Source organism: Neofelis nebulosa, chromosome 4 (assembly GCF_028018385.1).
Source record: "Neofelis nebulosa isolate mNeoNeb1 chromosome 4, mNeoNeb1.pri, whole genome shotgun sequence".
NCBI lineage: Eukaryota > Metazoa > Chordata > Mammalia > Carnivora > Felidae > Neofelis > Neofelis nebulosa.
The window spans coordinates 14,590,493-14,612,895 of record NC_080785.1 but is presented as its reverse complement, the minus strand read 5'-3'; the positions used below and the strand labels follow the sequence as shown (position 1 = coordinate 14,612,895).

The 22,403-nt window shown below is 44.3% G+C and overlaps 1 protein-coding gene across 8 annotated transcripts in view; it reads right to left on the bottom strand.

Annotated features, from left to right (window-relative positions):
* Window positions 1-22,403, bottom strand: part of SLC37A3 (solute carrier family 37 member 3) — a 152,555-nt gene that overhangs the window by 91,296 nt on the left and 38,856 nt on the right. For 5 of the 8 annotated variants that reach the window (XM_058724097.1, XM_058724098.1, XM_058724101.1 and 2 more), the window contains 2 exons: window positions 19,639-19,704; window positions 18,264-18,922 (listed from right to left, as the gene is read on the bottom strand). In XM_058724097.1, the coding sequence (XP_058580080.1) occupies window positions 18,809-18,922; window positions 19,639-19,704 (180 nt within the window). In that variant the 3' untranslated portion in view covers window positions 18,264-18,808. The other 3 variants (XM_058724102.1, XM_058724103.1, XR_009260203.1) reach the window with 3 other exon arrangements.

Genomic DNA, 22,403 nt, shown 5'->3' with positions numbered 1-22,403 from the left:
GACAAAGTCAGGTGGATGCCAGCGGGAACGTGTCTGGGAGAGTGTGGACAGAGTCAGAGGAGTTGAGTCCTGACGGACTGCAGAAGGGGGCTGCTCCCAGGGCTCACTATAAGTTCCAGATGACATACACACCACTGTAGGCAAGAGTGTGTGGATAGCTCAGAGAAACTCCTTATGGCTTTAATAAAACCACTCAGAGCACAGGTCCTCCTGGGGATGGCCCAGTCTCATCTCTTAAGTGAAGGAAGTTTCCTGAGAAAAGAGCAATGTGACAGAAATCAAACACGGATCAGGGGTCTAATCTCAACTGTGCGAACCAAGTCTGTGCTTTCTGGAATAAATGCGGTTGGCCCCATTCACTCACTCACTCACTCACTCACTCATTCATTCATTCATTCACTGTGCCTCAGGGTCCTCACTTTACAATGGGCCTAAATCTCTGTCCTACCTATTTCGTGGATTTGTTCTGACAATAAAAATGAAAGTGACTTCAAAACAATTCACACTGAAGTGCCTCCAAGTTATCCCATTGCAGTGAATTTTAGGTAACCATCCCTCACGCTTCAAAATACCGTGCAATGTGTTTGAAATAAATGGGTCATCCGGTAGGGCTTAGAATTAGCTTCGATCCAGAGACCTGGTCATATTTACGACAAGTGTTGACCCCGTACAGAAGTGAGGTATTATTCACAACCAACCTCCTCTGCTTTCTACCCTCGCTCGCGGGATAGTTGACACAGCCCCAGTGCCTCGTCTTGTCTAGTTCTTTTGGGAAGCAAATGCACTTGGAGGTTTTGTTAATAAAGCTGCATTCTCCTCAGAGCATGTGTGCTGTGCAGCCACAAGGAAGGGAGAACAGAAAACCTCTAAAACAGTAAATTATCACTCTCGCTCAGACAGTGCTATGCCACTCTAGCCAAGTCACCCAACCTAGCTGTGCCTGGATTTCTCTAAAGCGTCCTGGAACAATTCTGGTGATAGACACATGCAGAGCTAGAAGGCACTCCCCCGCTGTGAGGGAGGAACACGGACACATCATCATTTGAACTTGAGTGGATCCAAGAATATCAGTGCTGGGGAAGGGGCGAAAGAGAAAAAATGCCTTGCTACAAACATAAAATAGGACACACGGCAAGAGCTGTGCAGTGGCAAGACAACAGGAAGCGAAGACCAGGAGATCTGCGGCCTGTCTCGGGTTGGCCAGATGAAGAATGCTCCATTTTTAAGCATAATATGGCATTAGGAGGATTTTTGTTTTAAGTTTTTAAATTTACCATGAGGGTGAAAGACAGAGACAGCGTGAGCAGGGGAGGGGCAGAGAGAGAGAGGGAGAATCCCAAGCAGGCTCCGTGCCATCAGCACAGAACCCGATGCAGGGCTCGATCCCACGAACCGTGAGATCATGACCTGAGCCGAAATCAAGAGTCAGATGTTTAACTGACCGAGCCACTCAGGTGCCCCAGCATTAGGAGGATTTTTAAACCACGGATTCTGCTGCAGGTCAAATGGGGACAAATGTGGTGAACTCTGGGCCTGGACCCACACTAGGGGGTTTGGTGCTGAGAACCCTAGGATTCGGCATTGACATAATTTGCTGTTGGTAATATCTTCTGAGTTAGGGCCAGTGATAGGGGAGGGCCAACCAAGAGATGGGACATACCTGGGTTGGAAAACTATCCTGGAAAGGAAAAGTCCAACAGCTGTGATTTCATAAATAAATAGAACTCCTGCCGAGCAAGGGGAGAGAGAGAAAAGAATTAAGAGAAAAGAATGGGACACAGCAAACAGGCTGCAGACCACATTTAAGAGGGGCATCATATAACAATGAGAGATACTGTAGAGACTGACCCAGAAGCATATCCAGCTAATGGGGCTAAGTAGGCCCCAAATTTAGATAGGTCTTTAAAATGACCGCTGCCTTCCTTCCAAATATCAGGATTCCCTTTCTTCTCCATATTTCCCTAGGGCTTAGAGCAGACGGGAGCAGGAAGCCCTTCAAAAAGGAATGGACCAGTGCCCTGCGTCTCCTAGCCGGCACCACCCTGCATCACTGGCCTCCCCTCGGCCCCGCAGCCCGGCGAGCCCGGGAAGGGCACGGAACTGAAGTCAGGAAAGGAAGCTGCGGGAGGCCTGACTCACCCTGTCCTCGGCCACTCGGATCATGGGTGGGCAGGCCTGCACACGATGAATCACCGAGAGCTGTGAATGCGATTCAGAGCTCTGCCAAGGACACGGATGCTCTACTGGCACCCTGGCACCCTTCACAGTTTCTTTCCTTCCTTGTCTCGCTGCCAGGAGACAAGTGCTATAGGAACTGAGCGTTTGAGTTTTTTTAGCCTAAGACAGAAACTCTCTAACTCTTTCTATTCCTGTTTCCCTTCTCAGTTCCTGGAAATCACTAATTGGAAACCGGGACTGAGAGCCACCTCCTTGAAAACCCAGCTGAGGCAGCCTTGTGAGAAGCTACTGCAGGGAAGGGTAAGGGAGGGCAAGGCGTACCGCATGCAATTTCCCAAACGAATCACCTGGCTAAAAGTACCTAAGAAGTATATAAACTTAAGTTCTAGATTCTACCAGGAAAAGCCAGACCGGTACCTATAGTTCTGCATAACTGCCTAGCACTTGGGTTAATTGCCCAGTCTCTCAAGCTCCCCTACAGTGTATGATGACTTATGCCCATGCAAGCCACATAAAGAGTTAAAAGCTATATGGACTATATAAAACCCACCAAATGCTGCTGGACTTAGTTACCGAGAATTTAAATAAGAACGTGTCTTTGTAATATCCTCATACTACTCTGTATGAAATTACAAGAGGATCCACAGGGGAAAGTCAGCTGCCCTTCATCCTCTTACTGTCTGCGTCATAGACCCTCAGGGACAGGCGTTTGGAAGAGCAAAGCTCATGCTTCAGGAAGATGAGAATGTAGTACCTTCCATTAACACATATTTATTGAATATGAGACAGGCATTTTGGGGGTTATAGAGATAAAGGCAGCACCCTTGAGGAGATTAAATCCAGTAGGAGAGATAAGATATGTACACAAATCATTTTAAATAAGCACGAAGTGCTACAGGATATGAGGAAGGAGAGTTATCTGGTTTGATCAAAGTCAGGCAGGATCCATGAGCTGTGACTTGGAGAACAAGCACACTTCCCACAAGGGAAGATGCAGAGATGATACTCACGGTGCAGAAAACAATCTCATTTGTCTACAAGGATGTGGGGAGATAGAAACGGAAAGCACGCAGGTTCGGACACGCGGTGCCTTGAGCAACTATCCACTGGGTGTGGAAAACTCCCTGAAGACCCTCACCAGGGTGAGAGTCCTGATCAAGTTAGTCTCTAGACACTCAGCCTGGCAGTTGCCTGATGGGGGGGACCAAAAGGGACAGAAACCAGGGGTAGAGAACTAGAGCTTTAGTTCCAATGGGAGTAATGAAGGCCTGATGGAAGGCAGCACTATGGGGACAGAAAAGGAAACAGGTGTGTACAGGCTTATGGAGGGGATCAAACAGAGCCCAAATTTCCCTGAATGGGAGGAGATGGGCGGAGAGAAGGACATCAAAATGACTTTGGAAAACTAGAAACCGAAAGACAGAAATGTGTTTTTCAACTAGCAAAAATGATTTTAAGGTGGAATGACAGAAGATGACAGGGGCATTCATAGGCGTATGGACACGAGGAGGAAGAAGAGAGCTGGGGGATGCTTCTCCTTTGTGAAGGTGAACAGGTCATGGAGATGCCCAGAACACAGTCAAAAATACTTAGGAGAGAGATAAGGATGGAGAGAGAGATACGGGAGTCACCCCCACAGGGGTACCAGTGGGGACTGTGGGACACAGCAAAGCATTCTGTAGGGAGAACTAACCTAATGAAGACCTACATTTAAAGAACAGAAGAAACAGGGGCACGTGGGTAGCTCAGTCGGTTAAGTATCTGACTCGGTTTTGGCTCAGGTCATGATCTCATGATTTCGTGAGTTTGAGCCCCACATCAGGCTCTGTGCTGACAGTGCAGAGCCTGCTTGGGATTCTCCCTCTCCCTCTCTCTGCCCCTCTCTCGGATGCTGTCTCTGTCTCTCTCAAAATCAACTTTAAAAAATTCTTAAAAAAAGAACAGAAGAAACAGAAACAATGGGGGAAAGTAAAAAGAGTAAGTATTTACTGAGTCCTAACCAGATGCTTGTGCTGAGATGCACATACTGTTATCTGTGAAGTATTTTTCCCATTTTATGGATGAGAAAACAGAGTCTCAGGTTAATCCACCAAACAACCCAGATGCCCAGATCAAAAACATGAGAGTCATTCCCTTCAAGTCCATTTCCTTCACCTCTCACAGTCTAGTGCAACATATCTTGTTAATTCCACCTTTGAATCTTCCTTGACTCTATTCCCTTCTTCAAATTTTACTTTGGGCCTTCAATTCTTCCCTGCTTAGGCAGTAACCTCCTATCTCCAGATCTTCCCACTCATGATCTCACTCACCACCGATCCATCTCCTCTCCTACCACCATCCACTTCTCACCAAGCCTTCAGAAGCTTACAAGGCCCTTGGAAAGATGGCCCCGCTCATCCCTCTCTAGGATCACCTAGAGCCCCTTTGCAAGCACCCCACACTCAAGCCTCACAGACCTACCTGTGGCTCACAGAATCCAGCTACCATTCCATATCTGCACACATTCCCTCTCTCCCAAGACTATCTCCAATTGTTCAAGAGTAATTTAGGCAACATATCCTCAAGTTGATCTTTCCAAGGGCCTGTTTTCTGTACTTCTCATTGCCCTGGCCATACCCCCATCATAGCACTTATCATACAACAATATTTTATCTATCTGTCTCACTGTTTTATTAATATATTAACAGCAGTTTGAGAGCAGAGATTTTCTTCTATACACTGGTGTCTAACACTCAACATTTCTTGGTAGAATTAATAAGACAATCAATTCAAACCCAAATCTGATTTTGAGGTCCACATTCCTTTCACCAGACCACAATTTCAGAGAGGAGACAGAGAAATAAGATAGCGTTGGATGAAATGAGGCACCTGGGTGGCTCAGTCGGTTAAGCATCCAACTTTGGCTCAGGTCATGATCTCATGGCTTATGAGTTTGAGCCCCACATCTGGCTCTGTGCTGACAGCTCAGAGCCTGGAGCCTGCTTCACATTCTGTGTCTCCCTCTCTCTCTGCCTCTCCCCAACTCATGCTCTGTCTCTGTCTCTCTCTCTCTCAAAAATAAATAACCACTAAAATTAAAAAAAAAAAAAAAAAAAAAAAAGATAGTGTAGGATCACAAAAAGGCAAGAGGTCATCTATGAAAAACCCACAGGGGTTCTTGGGTCTCAGTTGGTTAAGTATCCAACTCTTGATTTCAGCTCAAGTCATGATCTCAGTTTGTGAGATTGAGCCCTGTGTGGGGCTCCATGCTCTAACCAGGGAAATTAGGTAAGGAAAAGAAATACCAGTCATCCATATTGGAAAGGAAGAAATAAAACTATGTCTATTCCCAGATGACGTGATCTTACATACAAAAAATATCCTAAGGAATTCAGAAAATAATTATTAGAACATAAAACAAGTTCAGCTAGGTTATAGGACACAAGACCAATATATAAAAACCAGCTATATCTCTATATACTAGCAATGAACAATATGAAGTACAATTAAGCAAATAATCCCATTTGCAATAGCATCAACAAGAAACAACACTTAGGAATAAATGTAACAAAAGAAGTACAAGACTTGTACGCTGAAATCTATGGAACATCATTGAATGAAATTAAAGAAGGCCTAAAAATTGGAAAGATAGCCATATCAAAGACTAGAAGATTTAATACTGTTAAGATGGCAATATCCCCCAAATTGATATACAGCGTCAACATAATCCCCTTCCAAATCCAGCTGCCTGTTTTGTTTTGTGGTTTTGGGTTTTTTGTTTTTTTGTGTTTTGTTTGTTTTGTGTGGTTTTTTTTTTTTTTTTTGCAGAAATTGACAAACTATAAAATTCATGTGGAAATACAAGGGACCCAGAATCACCAAACCAATTTTGACAAAGGAGAACAAAGTCAGAAGACCCACATTCCCTGTTTCCAAAACTTATTACAAAGCTTCAATAATCAAGACTGTTTGGTATTGACATAAGGACAGACATACAGATCATTCAGATGTTTTAGGTCAATGGAACAGAATTGAGAGTCCAGGAAAAAACCTGACATTAATCATCAGTGGGTCTTTTTTTTTTTTTAATTTTTTTTTTTAACGTTTATTTATTTTTGAGACAGAGAGAGACAGAGCATGAACAGGGGAGGGGCAGAGAGAGAGGGAGACACAGAATCTGAAACAGGCTCCACGCTCTGAGCTGTCAGCACAGAGCCTGACGCGGGGCTCGACCTCACGGACCGCGAGATCATGACCTGAGCCGAAGTCGGCCACTTAACCGACTGAGCCACCCAGGCGCCCCATCATCAGTGGGTCTTTGACAAGGGTGTCAAGACAATTCAATGGGGAAAGAATAGTCTTTTCAGTAAACGAAGCTGGGACAACTGGATGTCCACATGCAAAAGAAGTAACTTGGACTCCTAGCTCATACCATATACAAAAATTGACTTCAAATGGATTATACACCTAAAAGTAAGAGCTAAAACAATAAAACTCTGAAAAGAAAACTTAGGACTAAATCTTCATGACCTTGGCTTAGGCAAAGATATCATACATATGACACCAAAATCAAAAGCAACAAAAGAAAAACTAAGGTGACTTCATCAAAATAAAAACAATTTGTGTTTCAAAGGACACCAGCAAGTGAAAAGATAATTCACAGATTACAAGAAAAAGATTTTCAGATCATATATCTGGTAAGGGACTCGTATGCAGAATATATAAAGAATTCCTACAACTCAACAATAAAAAGACAAATAACCTAATTTTTAAATGGGCAAAGGAAACATTTTTCCAGGAAGATATACAAATGGCCAATAAACACATGAAAACTTACTCAACAGTGTTAGTTATTAGAGAACTGCCCATCAAAACCACAAGACGACACTACTTCAAATCTATGAAGATTACTAAAAGTTTAAAAAGTTTGACAGAGGCGCCTGGGTGGTTCAGTTGGTTAACCATCAGACTCTTGATCTCGGCTCAGGTCATGGTCTCACGGTTCATGAGTTCCAGCCCCATGTCAGACTCCACACTGATAGATGGAGACTGCTTGGGATTCTCTCTCTCCCTCTCTCTGCACCTCCCCTACTTGTGCTCTCTCTCCCTATCTCAAAATAATACGCTTTTTTAAATAATAAAAATTAAAAAAAATAAAGTTGCAATTTATAAAAATAAGTACATAAAAATTTTAAAAATCCAAAGTCAGACAATAACAAGTGTCAGGGAAGACGTAGAGAAACCGGAACTTTCACAGACTGCCGGTGGGATTATAAAACGGCATAGCCACTTCGGAAAATAGTTCGGCAGTTCTAAATGTTAAATATAGTCACTATGTGACCCGACAATTCCACACCTAGGAATACACCTGAGAGACCTGAAAACATACATCCACACAAAACTTGTATGCAAATCTCATAGCCTCATTTTTCACAAGAGCCAACACGGGTAGAGCCCAATGTCCATCAGCTGAAGAATAAACAAAATGCAGTGGATGCGCACAATCCAGTTTAAAAAATGCAGTGAAGAACTGACACGTGAAACAACAAAAATGAGTCTTTGTCTCAATTTTACCTGCAGGATTTTAATTTATGGAGGTTACAGAGTGATGGCACAGAAACGTTAATGCCATTGAAAGAAGATGTTTATTACTTACCATTCTTGAGCGGAGGGCGCCCCATATCACGCAAGACCACATAGGGAAGCTCCAGTTTGGGTCTGGGGACAGGAGGAGTAGGAGAAAACAGGAGCCAGAGCTTTTATTGCGTTTTCTGCAGGAAAGGCAAAGCAGGACAGGGTAAATCATTTAGGACTGGCTTGTCTGAATAATTCTGCTAGGCTTTGGGAAATAGGGGCTGTCCCTAGCTATCTGGTACCTGGCTCCGGGGTGATTTAGGGCAAAGGAAATAATGGCTTGGTGTGTAAGTGGTTGATAAAGTAGATGGTTGGTTCAGGCTGTGGGTTCTGGACTGGTTCATTTGCATATGAAAAGTGTGCTCCCGGGTGAGCCCTTTGCTCTCTCTGGGAGAGGCAGTCTCTGCCCAGTCATAGAGACCACAAACATCAGAGCATCAAGAAGACAGAAAATAAAGGGTGCTTGGGTGGCTCAGTTGGTTAAGTGTCCAATTCTTGATTTGGGGTCAGGTCATGATCCCACGGTTTGTAGGATTGAGCCCCATATTGAACTTGACGCTGTGTGTGGAGCCTGCTTGAGAGTCAGTCTCTCTCTCTCTCTCTCTCTCTCTCTCTCTCTCTCTCTCTCTCTCCTAAAAAAAAAAAATCCTTAAGGCTGTGATCCTGGCTGGGGGGCTTGCAGGGTGCTGTTGGCACTGACAATGTGTGAAGATTATGGCACAGTCAGGGACTCATGGTTTAGGAAAAGGGCTACTTAATGATGAAGAATCATGGTTGCTCAAAAATGTTCCAAGCAGCCTATCATACAAAGACCTTGGGGAAGGCTATATGGTAGTAGGTTTTTACCGACTGGGTGGGGAAAACAAGCTGTATTAAATTGGGCTGTGCACAGGACATCCCAGGGAGCTCCGGGCAATTTAAGATTAAAAACTGAGTAACAAAATGGGGCTAGACATAAATACTTGGTAGTCAACTGTAGGTTTTAGAGAAATATGAAGAAGTAGGCTTCCTAGAGGAAGTGAAAATGGAACATTTGCTAGGTTCTACCTTCCACTCGCCAGGCACTGCATTAGGGGATTTTTCTAAATGATTAGAAGGTAATTCTGACTTTCCAGAGTTCTGTAGACTGATAAAGACAAGGCTGAAAAACAGAATATGAACGAGAGCCTCCGGACCACAGAAGATGAAACAGTTTTGTCCAGAGAGCTTCCTTGAGACCGGGGATTAGGAGAAAGAGGTGAAATCCAATCGGAGAGAGACGCAGAGCTCAAAGAAAAGGAGACAGCCAATGGCTTCAAAAGGAAAGGACCGCACTGCCAGATTCAATCAGAAACCAATAGCTGGGGGAATAGTTCCGATACAAATTTAAGATTGGAAGCCCAAAAAGCTAAAAGAGACAGATGGAAGTTGTCCTCAAATATACCAAGAGAATAAAAGACTTCGGAAGGAAGAAATGTTGCTTTGGGGGGAAGAAATAATCAAGAAAGGAGGACGAGTTTCCTAACAATTCCAGCTATCCAACAATGGAACGGCCTCACCAGGGAGGGCGCACTCTGCTGCTGGAAGAGAACATTCCCGAGTGCAGGTCCCTAACAGCTGTTTGGAGATAACAACTCGAAGCTGTCACACTGGGGAGGAGACAGAATGTGCTTTAGGTCTTACCTCAATAATTCAAAGCTGCCCAGGTCAGAGAGGGAACAGTTGTTGGGAAGAAGAGGGAGAGAGAAGTTTGCATGGGGAGTCCGTCCATTTGGATTTGGATTTGGACTCACTACTCATGATAGAAGGGATGGTTGTGGCAGGGTGTGGAGTGCATGGTTGAGAATCTCACCTGACAGGCCTGCAGAGTTTAAAGACTGGAAACAAGAGGTGGAGGGAAGCTATTCAAAGGCACAGGGATTTACAGTGAAGCTAAGGCATCACTTCCTCTGGGAGACAGAACAGTCCAAGGAGAGAAACTCCAGAGAATCTCCATCTTTCTGTCAAACAGGCTGGGTGGCCATCAGCGGGGGTAGGAGGCTGTGGGCAGGGGTAGGTCGTAGAACGGGAACTCAAAATAACTAGCCGGGAGGGTTTCGAAACACATAAAAAGTAATAATGAAATAAAAATCATATGGCACCTTCTGGGGCTGAAAATTCTAGTCGGCAGGGTCTCTGGGACTTTGTCTCCCCCTGCTGAGTCAAGAGGAACGAGCGGCCTGAGATGGGGAAAAGAACGTGACCGTGAAAGGCTGGCTTCTTTTGGTGTGGGCAGAGGGAGGAAAACATAAATGTTGATATGAAAATCTCCTTGTAGATCAGAACCACCACAGTCCCGTAGCACTAAATGAGCTGGTAAGACGTGACATGGCTGTGCGAGAGCCAAATGGGAGACGGATGTGGGAAGGGGGACCGCTCTGGGTCATTCCTACGTGCCACCCTCGTGAGTCTTTTCTCTACAAGATTCTTGGGGCGCCTGGGTGTCTCAGCCGGTTGAGCGTGTGACTTCAGCTCAGCTCATGATCTTGTGGTCTGTGAGTTCGAGCCCTGTGTTGGGCTCTGTGCTGACAGCTGCCTGGAGCCTGCTTCAGATTCTGTGTCTCCTCCTCTATCTGCCCCTCCCCTGCTCATGCTCGCTCTCGCTCTCTCTCAAAAATAAACAACATTGGGGCGCCTGGGTGGCTCAGTCGGTTAAGCGTCCGACTTCAGCTCAGGTCACGATCTCACATTCCGTGAGTTCGAGTCCCGCGTCGGGCTCTGGGCTGATGGCTCAGAGCCTGGAGCCTGCTTCCGGTTCTGTGTCTCCCTCTCTCTCTGCCCCTCCCCCGTTCATGCTCTGTCTCTCTCTGTCTCAAAATAAATAAACGTTAAAAAAAATTTTTTTAAATAGAATAAAATAAAATAAACGTTAAAAAAATAAACATTAAAAAAAATTTTTTTTAAAGATTCTTAACTAACCTGTCCCTTTATCCAGAGGCTGTTTCAGTAGCCTAATGATTGCAGGGGTGAGAGGTGTAAGGGTGGGGTGGGGTAGCTTGGGCCTTGTTTTAACTTAATTAGGAACCTTTCTTTCCGTCTTGACACGGGCTTATTTCTCAAAAGTTCTGCTAAACGACAAATCTGGGTGACAATGCCACACTTACGTTCCCTCCAAGAACTTGTTTATAGAATCACCTTTTACATGGGGGCGCCTGGGTGGCTCAGCCCGACCCTTGATTTCAGCTCAGGTCATGATCTCAGGGTCGTGGGTTTGAGCCCCGCACCGGGCTCTACACTGACAGCGCGGAGCCTGCTGGAGATGCCCTTCCTCTCTCTCTCTCCAAAAAAAAAAAAAAATCATCTTTTTCATGAACACAACTGGTGGTGCAATGATGAAACCTATTTCATGACTACAGGGGCCTCTGGGGCAGGGTCTCTCCAGACTCTTCTTTAGTGACGGCTGTTTCACGCCCACCCCAGCCCCACCCTCCTGGCCCCTGTTATTTTATAACCCCATTAACATATTGGTCCCCTGAAACAAAGGCAACTCATGTATGCTATTCATTAGGTGGTAATTTTAATGGAAACCAACTGCATTACTGTTGGGTTTCTGAAACTTTTCTATGGTGAGGCTAGGACAATGAACGAAACACTAAATAAATAAGAGACTGCACCTACACACACACACACACACACACACACACACACACACACAGAAACTCGGACTACGGTCGCCTGATGTCCCTCTTTAGAGCGTGATGATAACTATTAAACAAGGTGAAGGCCTTTGAAGTCCTTAGATGAAAGGTTTCACGTAAATACGATTATCCCATTAAAAGCCACAACATTCTGGTCAAACGGGGCAGCCTGTTTGTCAGCACCTCACTGTGATAGAGGGGATTCAAAACAGTTTCAAATGATTTTGCTACCTCTTGAATTTCTGGAGGGGCAAAAAAGACAAAAGAAAAAAAGTTACTTCTTTAATAGGAGGGCAATAGCAGGCACTAGAAAGCGGACTACTGGCATGTTAGGGGCCAGCACCTTGTTCTAGGTTAATTAAGCATTCATTAGAAAGAAAGGTAAGAAGCAGGGATCTTGGTCAAGAGGCAAGAGGCAGAGCTGGCTAAGGTTGAGTGTGTGCAACCCGTGCACCCAGCGGCCCGGGAAGAGGGAAGAAATTACGATGCAAGAGTCTGTCAGGGTGCAGAATCCCCCTGAGCCTCAGAGAAAAGGGCTGAGGAAAAGAGGGAAGAGGTGTTCTTTAGGAAGGGAAATGTGGGGCAGAAGGCACCTGCAGAGGGAAGCCGTGGGCTGGAGCATGGATGGCAGCCGGAGGGGTCTGGGCGCAGTGCCACGCAGCAGGTGTAGGGCCGGAGGCAGCCGTGATGCCAAGGGTTGCTCACGCCCCAGGACCCCGGCCCTCGGAAGGGATGGGAGCAGTTACACGATGTAAACACCTTGTAGCCTAGGATAAGATTCACTGGGAGGGGGCTGCATGGCATAATGGGAAAGGCCCCAGAGTTAAGTCAAAAGGCCTGGGTTTTTATTTAGTTCTGTTTCTGTCATTTACTGACTACGTGACCCTGGGCAAACCCCTGAATGTCTCCGAGCCTCAGCTCTCGATCTAAGGAACAGAACCACACGTCCTGCCTGCCTCACAACAATGCAGTGGGCATAAAAGGGCGTAGTGAATAATGGGCAGGCACTTTTTAAAGATGTACAGGCATAGGAACTATTATGTCAGGATGATGGAAAGGCCACACCCCTGGATGCTCAGGTACGGAATTTTTTAATTATTAGACTTAAGATATATAGGGGTGCCTGGGTGGCTTTGGTTAAGCATCAGACCTCAGCTCAGGTCATGATCTCGCACTTTGTGGGTTCAAGCTCCACATCGGGCTCTGTGCTGACAGCTCGGAGCCTGGAGCCTGCTTCAGATTCTGTGTCTCCCTCTCTCTCTGCCCTGCCCCCACCCATGCTCTGTCTCTCTCTCTCTCTCAAAAAAAATAAACATTAAAAAAAAGATATATGTACATATGTACATGTGTGTATGGTTATATGCAACATGTATACTTATATATAACATACATGTTGTTCCCTATAATAACCTAAGACACACACATATATAACCACGCACCTATGTTCACGTATGTAAACATCATTATCTCATAGTCTGATTTATTCAGATACATGCTGAAACAGACTTGGTCACCAGAAATGATCAGGGCACTTAAGGAAAAGCAAAAGGAAGGTGACCCGGAATCTAAAAGTGCAAGAGGCCACATGGGAAGGTAAACGGGCTTCCTTGATTAAATGGCTGCTGCATCCTTGGACGTGGAACTGACTCTTTGATGCTCACGATTTAATTGAGGAAATGACAACCAGAAACAACCAGAGAACAAAATTGAGCAGTAAAATCAATCAGCCTGGGGCAGACTGTGTGGCCTACGAATAGCAGCTCTGGGAGTTTGAAGAAGAAAAAGAGCACTCGGAGTGGGGTTGTCAGGAAAGGCTCCTCGGAGGCAGGGCACCAGGGGCTGAGCGGGAGGAACAGCACCGGAACAGCAGTGTAAGGAGCGGGACAGTCCAGGCCAAAGCACACAGCAGGAACAGAGACAGCAGCTCGAACAGCATGAGATCTGCGCTGCAGCAAGAAGTTCACTGTTCCTGTTGCCTCGGCCCTGACAGATCTCCCAAAGAGCCTGAGGAGAGGATAATGTGCCGTACGCCAGCCGGCCTCAGCACCTGGCCGCCTCCTGCAAGAGGTGGACTGTTTCTAAGGCAAAGGGAAGGGCCACTTGCAGGGTCAGGGACCACACTCTGCTCTGCCCACCCTCCACTCTCTCATCTTCCTTCCACCTTTTCCAACATGATCACCTTTTACTTAGCACCAACCGTTAGGCGTTGGAGAAAAAGAGCAACAATCTCATTGGGGAGTTAGATGTCAAAATAGCTAAGACAGAAACAGCTAAGCACCAGGTAAGTACTTCTGCTATTCCTAGACAGGGAAAGGGCGACGGTGGATGCTAGGGAGGCTGGCTGAGAAAGGCTGCTGGGACTAGCTGCTGCTGGCCAAGCCTTGAAGGAAAGTTCAGGTTCACAAGGCGGGGAGTTAAAAAGGGGTATTGCAGACAAGAGGGTATGAACAACAGAAACACTCATAACATGGCTGAACTATACGCTTAAAATGGTTAAGATAGTAAATGTTAGGTTATGTGTATTTGGGTTTTTTTTAATTTATTTTTGAGAAACAGAGTGAGACAAAGCGTGAACGGGGGAGGGGCAGAGAGAGTAGGAGACAACAGAATCTGAAGCAGGCTCCAGGCTCTGAGCAAGCGGTCAGCACAGAGCCTGATGCAGGGCTCGAACCCACAAACTGTGAGATCATGACCTGAGCCGAAATCAGACGCTCAACCGACTGAGCCACCCAGGCGCCCCAGGTTATGCATATTTTAATCACAGTTTTTTAAAAACTTAAAAAAATTAAAAACAGGTGATTCCTAAAAAAAAAAAAGACAATAAGGTATGAAAATGCACTGCCATTTGTAGCAAGGGATAAAGCCAACCATCTGACTCTGTAGAAGATTCACATAGAGTGGCAAAGGGAGATTCGGTAAAGAAACAGCTAGAAACTGGACTGTGGAAAACTTCATGCCAGATGGCACTTGATTCTCTACACCAAGGTTTCTAACTTTGTGGTCCAAGGATGGGCTTCAAGTTTTGGCCCATGAACACCCTGTAACAAATCTTCAATGTTCATTCATATGTGCGTTTTGATCTAGACAGAGGGTAATGGCTTTCAGATTCTCAAAAGGGTTTATGACTTAGAAACCTTGGGGTGCCTGGGTGAGTCCATCAGTTAAGCATCCGACTCGATTTCGGCTCAGGTCAGGATCTCAGAGTTTGTGAGTTCAAGCCCCGCGTTGGGCTCTGCACTGACAGCACGGAAGCAGCTTGGGATTCTCTCTCCCACTCTCCCTGCCCTCCCCTGCTTAAGTTCTCTCTCTCTCACAGTAAATAAAGAAACCTTTAAAAAGAAAAAAGAAAAAAAAGGAAACCTTGAAAACCACTCACACAGGCAATTGGCAGAGCGGTGTGGTTGGGACGGGACAGGGAGTTGAAGTTACAGAAGTTGAGTGCATCTCCCTGGAGACTTGCTCTTAACTATACGCCAGATAGTATGTAACAAACCGATGCCACACCCGTCTTTAGTGGTTTCTTATTCACTAAGTGCTTAACAGAGCTATTGGTAGGTAAGAACAGCTCATCAGGGAAAGTTGCTGACGCTTATAGAAAAGAAACTAACAGAGACTAAACAGAGAAGAGAACCCAGTAAAGGGGATAGGAGGTCAGATGATTCAATACATTAAAATGCTCCAGAAGCCAGAGAAAAAATGGCCAGGGGAAGATGAAGTGATTACCAATGTCAAGTACAAGAGAGGAAATAAGAAAGATAAGAAATGAGGAAAGAAAAGAGATCTCCATATTTAATGATCTTCAGATGTACGGTGTCTGTAGGTGATGAAATAAGAGGCTGGAGGGTAAGGATATGGTGTCTAAACTGGGGCATTTGGGGACAGCTGGGTGGCTCAGTCGGTTAAGCGTCCAACTTTGGCTCAGGTCATGATCTCACGGTTCATGAGCTTGAGCCCCTCATCGGGCTCTGTGCCAACAGCTCAGAGCCTGGAGCCTGCTTGGGATTCTGTGTCTCCCTCTCTCTGTCCCTTCCCCGCTTGCTCTGTCTGTCTCTGTCAAAAATAAATAAATGTTAAAAAAAAAAAATTAAACTGGGGCACTTGTAGAGAAGGGAGGTACTGTTGATAATTATATCAGAACAACAAGAATCAGAACAATAACAACAACAGCCAGAAAGGCAGCAGATAACCATCCATTAACTCAAAGGGTTTGACTGTGAAAAGAAAAATAGGATAGTAATCAGTAGAACTAGTTGGGATAAGAAAAGGCTTTATCAGTTATTTATCTAGGAGGCAGAGAGGACTTCTGGAGGTTTTTGTTTTGTTTTCTTTACAGTGAGAGACAGAGAGGGAGCAGGGGACAGGGGTAGCGGGAGACAGAATCTTCAACAGGCTCCATGTTCAGCGGGGAGCCCCACGTGCGGCTCTATCCCACAACCCTGGGATCATGACCTGAGCCAAAACCAAGAGCCGGATGTTCAACTGACTGAGCCACAGGCATCCCTGGGGCTTCTGGAGGTTTTTAAGGAGAAAGGAAGGAGGAAGCAGATGAGAGCACACTGTGCAGCCTCCATCCCAGAGTTCATGATGCACACTGAGGGCGCTCAGGCATTTCCTGCATGAACATTTATTGAGCAACTCTGGTCTTCCAGGAAGCAGGAAGGAACAGAATGAGCAGGAGCGGGGAGGAGACTTTCTTCCTTTGAAACTACACAGGAGAGAAGAAAACACAGCATGACTAGGAAGGGCAGGCCAGAATAACCTTCCTCAACCTCGTGAGCATCCGAGACGTAGCTGCCAGAGAAGCTGTCATTTCCAAAGGAGCTTTCCCTATGGTCAAGGGAAAGGAAATTAATAAGAAAGTGAAGTTAGCAGTTCTTTAAAGCTGATTCCTTTGTAGGTGGCCAGAACTAGAATACGGAAATCTATCATGCAATATATCCTTTCGTTCAGAGCTGAGCATTTATCTATTTATAATTTCATTATACGTACAGCTTGGGGGCTACAGCTACAGAGAGGTCAGGGGAACACTCACCCAGCTGAGTTTCAACAGGGTAAGAAAATAATGTTGGTGTCAGGATACAAAGATGCTACCATACTGATAATGCGGACAGAGAGGAAACTCACAGCCGAATGTCAGAAGGAGGTTAAATCATAAAAATGGCATCCGTCTACAGACAACTCTTAAATTACAATCAGGCAACTGATCCAAACTTAGTATAATCTCACACAAAGGGGAAGGGAAAGTGTCCACAGAACGTAACAGAAATGAGGCCATTTCTGGGGCTAGCTGAACACTCTGGCAACACCGTAGGGTCAGTAAATGGTCAACAGCAGGAAATCATAAGGCATGAATCACCTTCTAGAACAAGAAACTCAGAGTACATATTTAAATAACCAGATGGACAGATATTTACTACAAAAGTCAGTTTATTTTCCCTTCCTGTGTTTCATATTTTCCCTTTTTTGTCAGTAATGAGCCATTAACTGATTGGAAATCTGCTTGATTAAATAACATTAACAAGTCCATAAACACATCACACTTTACAGTATAAAGTAAGAAGCTGAAAAATATTCCCTATCCCAATGTGAATTAGGCAGCCCTCAAAATTGCACATTTTCCCCCTAGTTTGTGTCCATAATTTAAAATATATATATATATATACAGAATGACTTTAACATATCGGTAATTAGTATAGAATTCACAGCCTTGAAGACATACACACTACAAACTTCTAAAGAATAGATGCCTAGTCTTCAGGCCCTAGTAACCCATTAATATGATTCAAGGTCACATACCTAACACTTACTAGGACAAAAGGTTTTTCCTCTAATTCTAGTCTTCTGCTGAGGTAACTCAAGGAACCCGGTCGTGAGAGAGATCAATTCTCTGAAAACAGGGCTAAGGAGATTAGCTTCCTAGTGGATCCTAACGTTCCCAGACAGCAAATCTGGGGTTGAGTACTTCAGTTGTGAGCTACACCTTGGAATGTTCACAACAACTGATGATGTACCTTATGGTCCTTGAAAGGAAGACTGAATACTTCCAGGAATCGAAGTAAATTTTGAATGAAGACAGAAGAGAATGAGCTGACAATAATTTGAAGATATTTCTGCATCCAGAGCTGAATAACTTTAGATCAGATACCGAGTGACTGAGCCAGTCACCATGTAGTGTGATTTTCCCACCACAGTTTAACAAAGGGATTCTTTGTCCAAGGCAGGCTTACGCTTGATCCAGCTTGAGCCCTCGACCAGGATTTGATGCTTCAAAGATGAGCCGCTCTCTGCAAACTCATTATCAAAGCAAAATCCAATGATCCTTTCCTATTCATGGAGGCCGTCACTGATACGAACCATGTGCAACTGTCTCATGGTCACTCAACTTTCCAGGCTGGAGAATCCAGTCCAGGTCCAATACAGTACTTGAGGTGAAAAGGATAAATCTCAACAGGCCAAGTACAGACACTGGCAGATTCATAGGCCACTCAGTCCGTTTATGGAACGACAGCAATAAAATCATCCACGATAATTTGTGTAGTGCAGAAAAACAGCCCAGCCTTCACCAATCGTCAGCGTCACAAGGTGAAAGAGGCTTGCCGATCTGAGGTTTCGTTGGAGCTCTTAAGACAACGCCCAAATAGGGTGAATTAAAAGAGATAAGAGTCCTGATGCGTCTCCCAGTGTTCTTTTCTCCTGCAGGCACCACTCACTCACTCAGTGAGTGAGCCTGTCGTCTTTGCATAAGATGGCGTATTTCCCTCACTATTAATGGTGAGATAAATAGAATCGTACAACTTGTCTGTGAAGAGAAAAAAGCATTAAATATGCAGTGACAATTTAACGAATTCTGTTAGAGCACCATGTTTTGAACGGAATAATGAATTTGGACAATTACATTCATTATGACTTCGTGCAAAGATGACTTGATCTTTAATGAATTAAAAAAACGATTCGAAAAATCACAGTTAATATATTTTTTTTTAATTTAATGTTACACAGTCTCCAGAAAAAGAACTAGTGTACACAAATTAAATGATTTGCCATAGGCAGAGCAAAAAATTGATACTAGAGCTCACTTTCTTTTTATTTTTTTAATTTTTTTTAAGTAAGTAAGTAATCTCTGAACCCAATGTGGGGCTTGAACTCATGACCCCAAGATCAAGAGTCGCATGATCTACTGACAGAGCCAGCCAGGCGCCCCTGGAGCTCACTTTAAAACGTGTTTCTTATAATGGATCCAGTTTTCTTTCTAGTACAATTTCTTGTGTGATCACACGACAGGTTCATAAGGAGCTATTTCCCTCTATTTAGCACAGATGTCAGAAGTGGAACACAGGGACACACAGTCCAGTCTTCAGAAGCTAGAAGGCAGTTAGGCAGGAGAAGCGTCCTTTGTGACAGCAGAGTACGCAGCCTTGAGGCAGCTCCAGAGAACTCCAGGCTCCTTGGACGAGGCTGGAGGGGCGTGTCTGGACCTGGGGCGATTGAGGTTGTCTCCAATTAGGATGCACTAGATTTAGGAGTGGGATATTAAATGCATCCCCTCCTGGATGAAGCTGTCACCGGACTCTCTCAGGGAGACCTGTCTCGAGCACCATCTCACCAATAATGTAAGAGGTCAGGTCACATGCTTATTCAACAGACAGCAACATTTTAAAACGGTAAGGCCTTATTCTGAATTGGCTATTTCCCAGAAAGTACACAATTCCAGCCAAGAATGTTCAAGGCACGACAAATATTTTCTCAAGAGATTCTCATCGTTTTAGAACCGACACACCACGGTATTAATTATAGCAATGCTTCTTTTTGAGCCTGATGTTGCTTGGGGTACACTGTAATTTCCTTCAGAATTCCAAATTATATTTAGCAGATAGAGAGTACCCGGGAAGAATACACCGGTTAACAGTTGGGGATACTTTCAGTAAGTCTCTCACCATTTTTTTTTTTTTTTTTTTAGAATTATACATGACAATACTCATGAGGCTTAGATCAAGGGCAAACTAAAGACCCATTCCCACCTTGAAAGAATGTATCTCATAGACTCATAAAATGTTACTTTTCACCACAGGGTCATTAAAACCCATCAGCAATTTTGCCAGTTTAAGAAGAGATTTAAGTAAATGCTTTGAACTAAATTAGTAAGAAAAACTACAAGTTTAAAAAAAAAAAAAAAAGGCACACGCTCACTTACCATGAGAATGAAAAAGTAGAACACCCACATCCATCCCAGGTTGTCCTGGATCAAAGACACTAAATACTACAAGGGAGAAAAAGAAATTACGACATAATCCTTTATAAATTAATCACACGAAGTAGCTGAAAGGTGGATTAAACACAGCTCTTCCAGAAAGTGAGTTAGGATTTGTAGAATGGTTTTCAGTGTCCAAAGCTTTCACGTGTGTGTTCCTACTTAAAGATACCTGGCCTTCATCTTGTAAGCTGGCAGAGTCCAAATACAAAAACTGCAGAGCAGATGACAGGACTTCAGGTTTATTTTTATTCACTTTGCTACTAAGAGAGGAAAATTAACATCCTCAAGCCATTTCCGTTTAATCATTCTTTCTTCCAGTGAGAGGTACTGTAACTGAAGCTTTCAAAAACAGTTGGTCTTCCAAGAGCACTGTTCATTTTCGATTGTGTTATTTAAGCAGAGGATTTCTGTACAGTTTTAACATTCTACAGCATGTTCTTTGACTTTGTTTCAATTGCTGAAAAGGATCCATTAGCGTTTAACCCACTTTCTTTTTCAATTCTAATAAAATATATGTAACATAAAGTTAGCCATTTTATTCATCATTAAGTGTATGATTCAAAGGCATTGAGTACATTCACAATGTTGGACAACCATCACCACTATCTATTCCCAAAAATTTTCATCGCCCAAAACAGAAAGTCTGCACCCATTAAGCAGTAACTCCCCACCACCCCCTCTCCCGAGTCCCTGGTAACCTCTAATCTACTTTCTATCTCTAAGAATTTGCCTGTCCTAGATATTTCATGGTAGGTGGAATCACACACTATTTGCCCTTTTGTGTCTGGCTTATTCCACTGAGCATACTGTCTTCAAGGTTGCAGCATGTGTCAGAACACCATCCCCTTTTATGGCTGAATAATATTCTCTGGTGTGGACACACCACATTTTATTTATCTAGTCATCAGCTGACCAACATTTGGATTGTTTCCACCTTTTGGCTATTATGAATAATGCTCCAATGAACACTGGTATACAGACATGTGAGTCCTGTTTTCAGTTCTTTAAAGTATATTCCTAGGAGCGGAACTGCTGGGTCACACGGTAATTCCATGTTTCACTATTTGAGGAACCACTAAAGCATCTTCCAGAGTGGCTGCACCATTCTACATTCCCACCAGCGATGTCAAAGAGTCCCAGCTTCTCCACATCCTCATAAGTACTTGTTATTTTCTGTTGTTGTTGTCCTTGTTTTAAATTACAGCCATCCTAAAAGGTGTGAAGTGGCATCTCACTGTGTTTTTTATTTGCATTTCCCTAATAATGAAGGATCTTGAGAATCTTCACAAGTGTTTATTGGCCATTTGTACACATTTGTCATAAAGATTTGTCACTATGATTTCTTTTTTTAATTTTTTTAACCTTTATTTTTTTTGAGACAGAGAGAGAGAGAGCATGAATGGGGGAGGGTCAGAGAGAGGGAGACACAGAATCCGAAGCAGGCTCCAGGCTCTGAGCTATCGGCACAGAGTCTGACGCGGGGCTCGAACTCACAGACCGTGAGATCATGACCTGAGCCGAAGTCGGACGCTCAACCGACTGAGCCACCCAGGCGCCCTATGGTTTCTTCTTGAAGAGTTTTTTATTTATTTTAATGTTTGGGAGAGAGAGCTCGTGCACGCACATGCACACGTGAGCAAGGGAGGGGCAGAGAGAGGGAGAGGGAGAGAGAGAGAATACCAAACAGGCTCCGTGCTGTCAGCGCAGAACCCACAGCAGGGCTTGATCTCAAAAACCATGAGATCATAACCTGAGCTGAAATCAAGAGTCAGACCTCAATCAACTGAGTCACCCAGGCACCCCTCTTCTAAGAGTTTTCATGGTTTTAGCTCTTAAAGTTAGGTATTTAATCCATTTTGCATTAATTTTTTGTCTATGCTATAAGGCAAGGGTCTAACTTCATCCTTCTGTGTGTGTGTGAATATCCAGTTTTCCCAGCACCATTTGGTGAAGAAACCATTCTTTCCCCATTGAATGGTCTTGGTGCCCTTGTCAAAAATCAACCGACCACAGGTGTGAGTTTCACACATGTTCCTCCATCACACACTACCAGTGAAATTCGTAAGCAAACAAATTTAAAAGCCAAACAAGTGAGGGGCGCCTGGGTGGCTCAGTTAAGCATCCGACTTCAGCTCAGGTCACGATCTCACTGCCTGTGAGTTCAAGCCCTGCATCGGCCTCTGTGCTGACAGCTCAGAGCCTGAAGCGTGCTTCAGATTCTATGTCTCCCTCTCTCCCTGCCCCTCCCTGACTTGCACTCTGTGTGTGTCTCTCTCTCTCACTCTCAAAAATAAACAAACATTAAAAAGCAAAACAAGTGAGTGATTTACCCTAGATTATGAAACTATGAGATCTGGTCGCTCATTAAAGAGCTCAGAGCAGTGCTCCCGTGTCTTTCTGTTACTTTATCTTTCTTTTAAGTAGTTTTATTGACGTATAATTTATATAACATAAAGTTCACCCATGCAGCTCAATGGTTTTGAGTATACTTACAGAATTGTGCAACCATTACCACAATCTAATTATAAGCCATTTCTATCACCACCACCACCCCGCCCTCCCCCCCACAAAGAGACCTCGTACCTATCAGTAGTCACTCCTCAGGCCCACCTGCTCCCAGGCAACCACTACTCTCTTTCGCCCATTTTGGATAGATTCGCCCATTTTGGATATCTCACATGAATGAAATCATTTACAGTATGAGG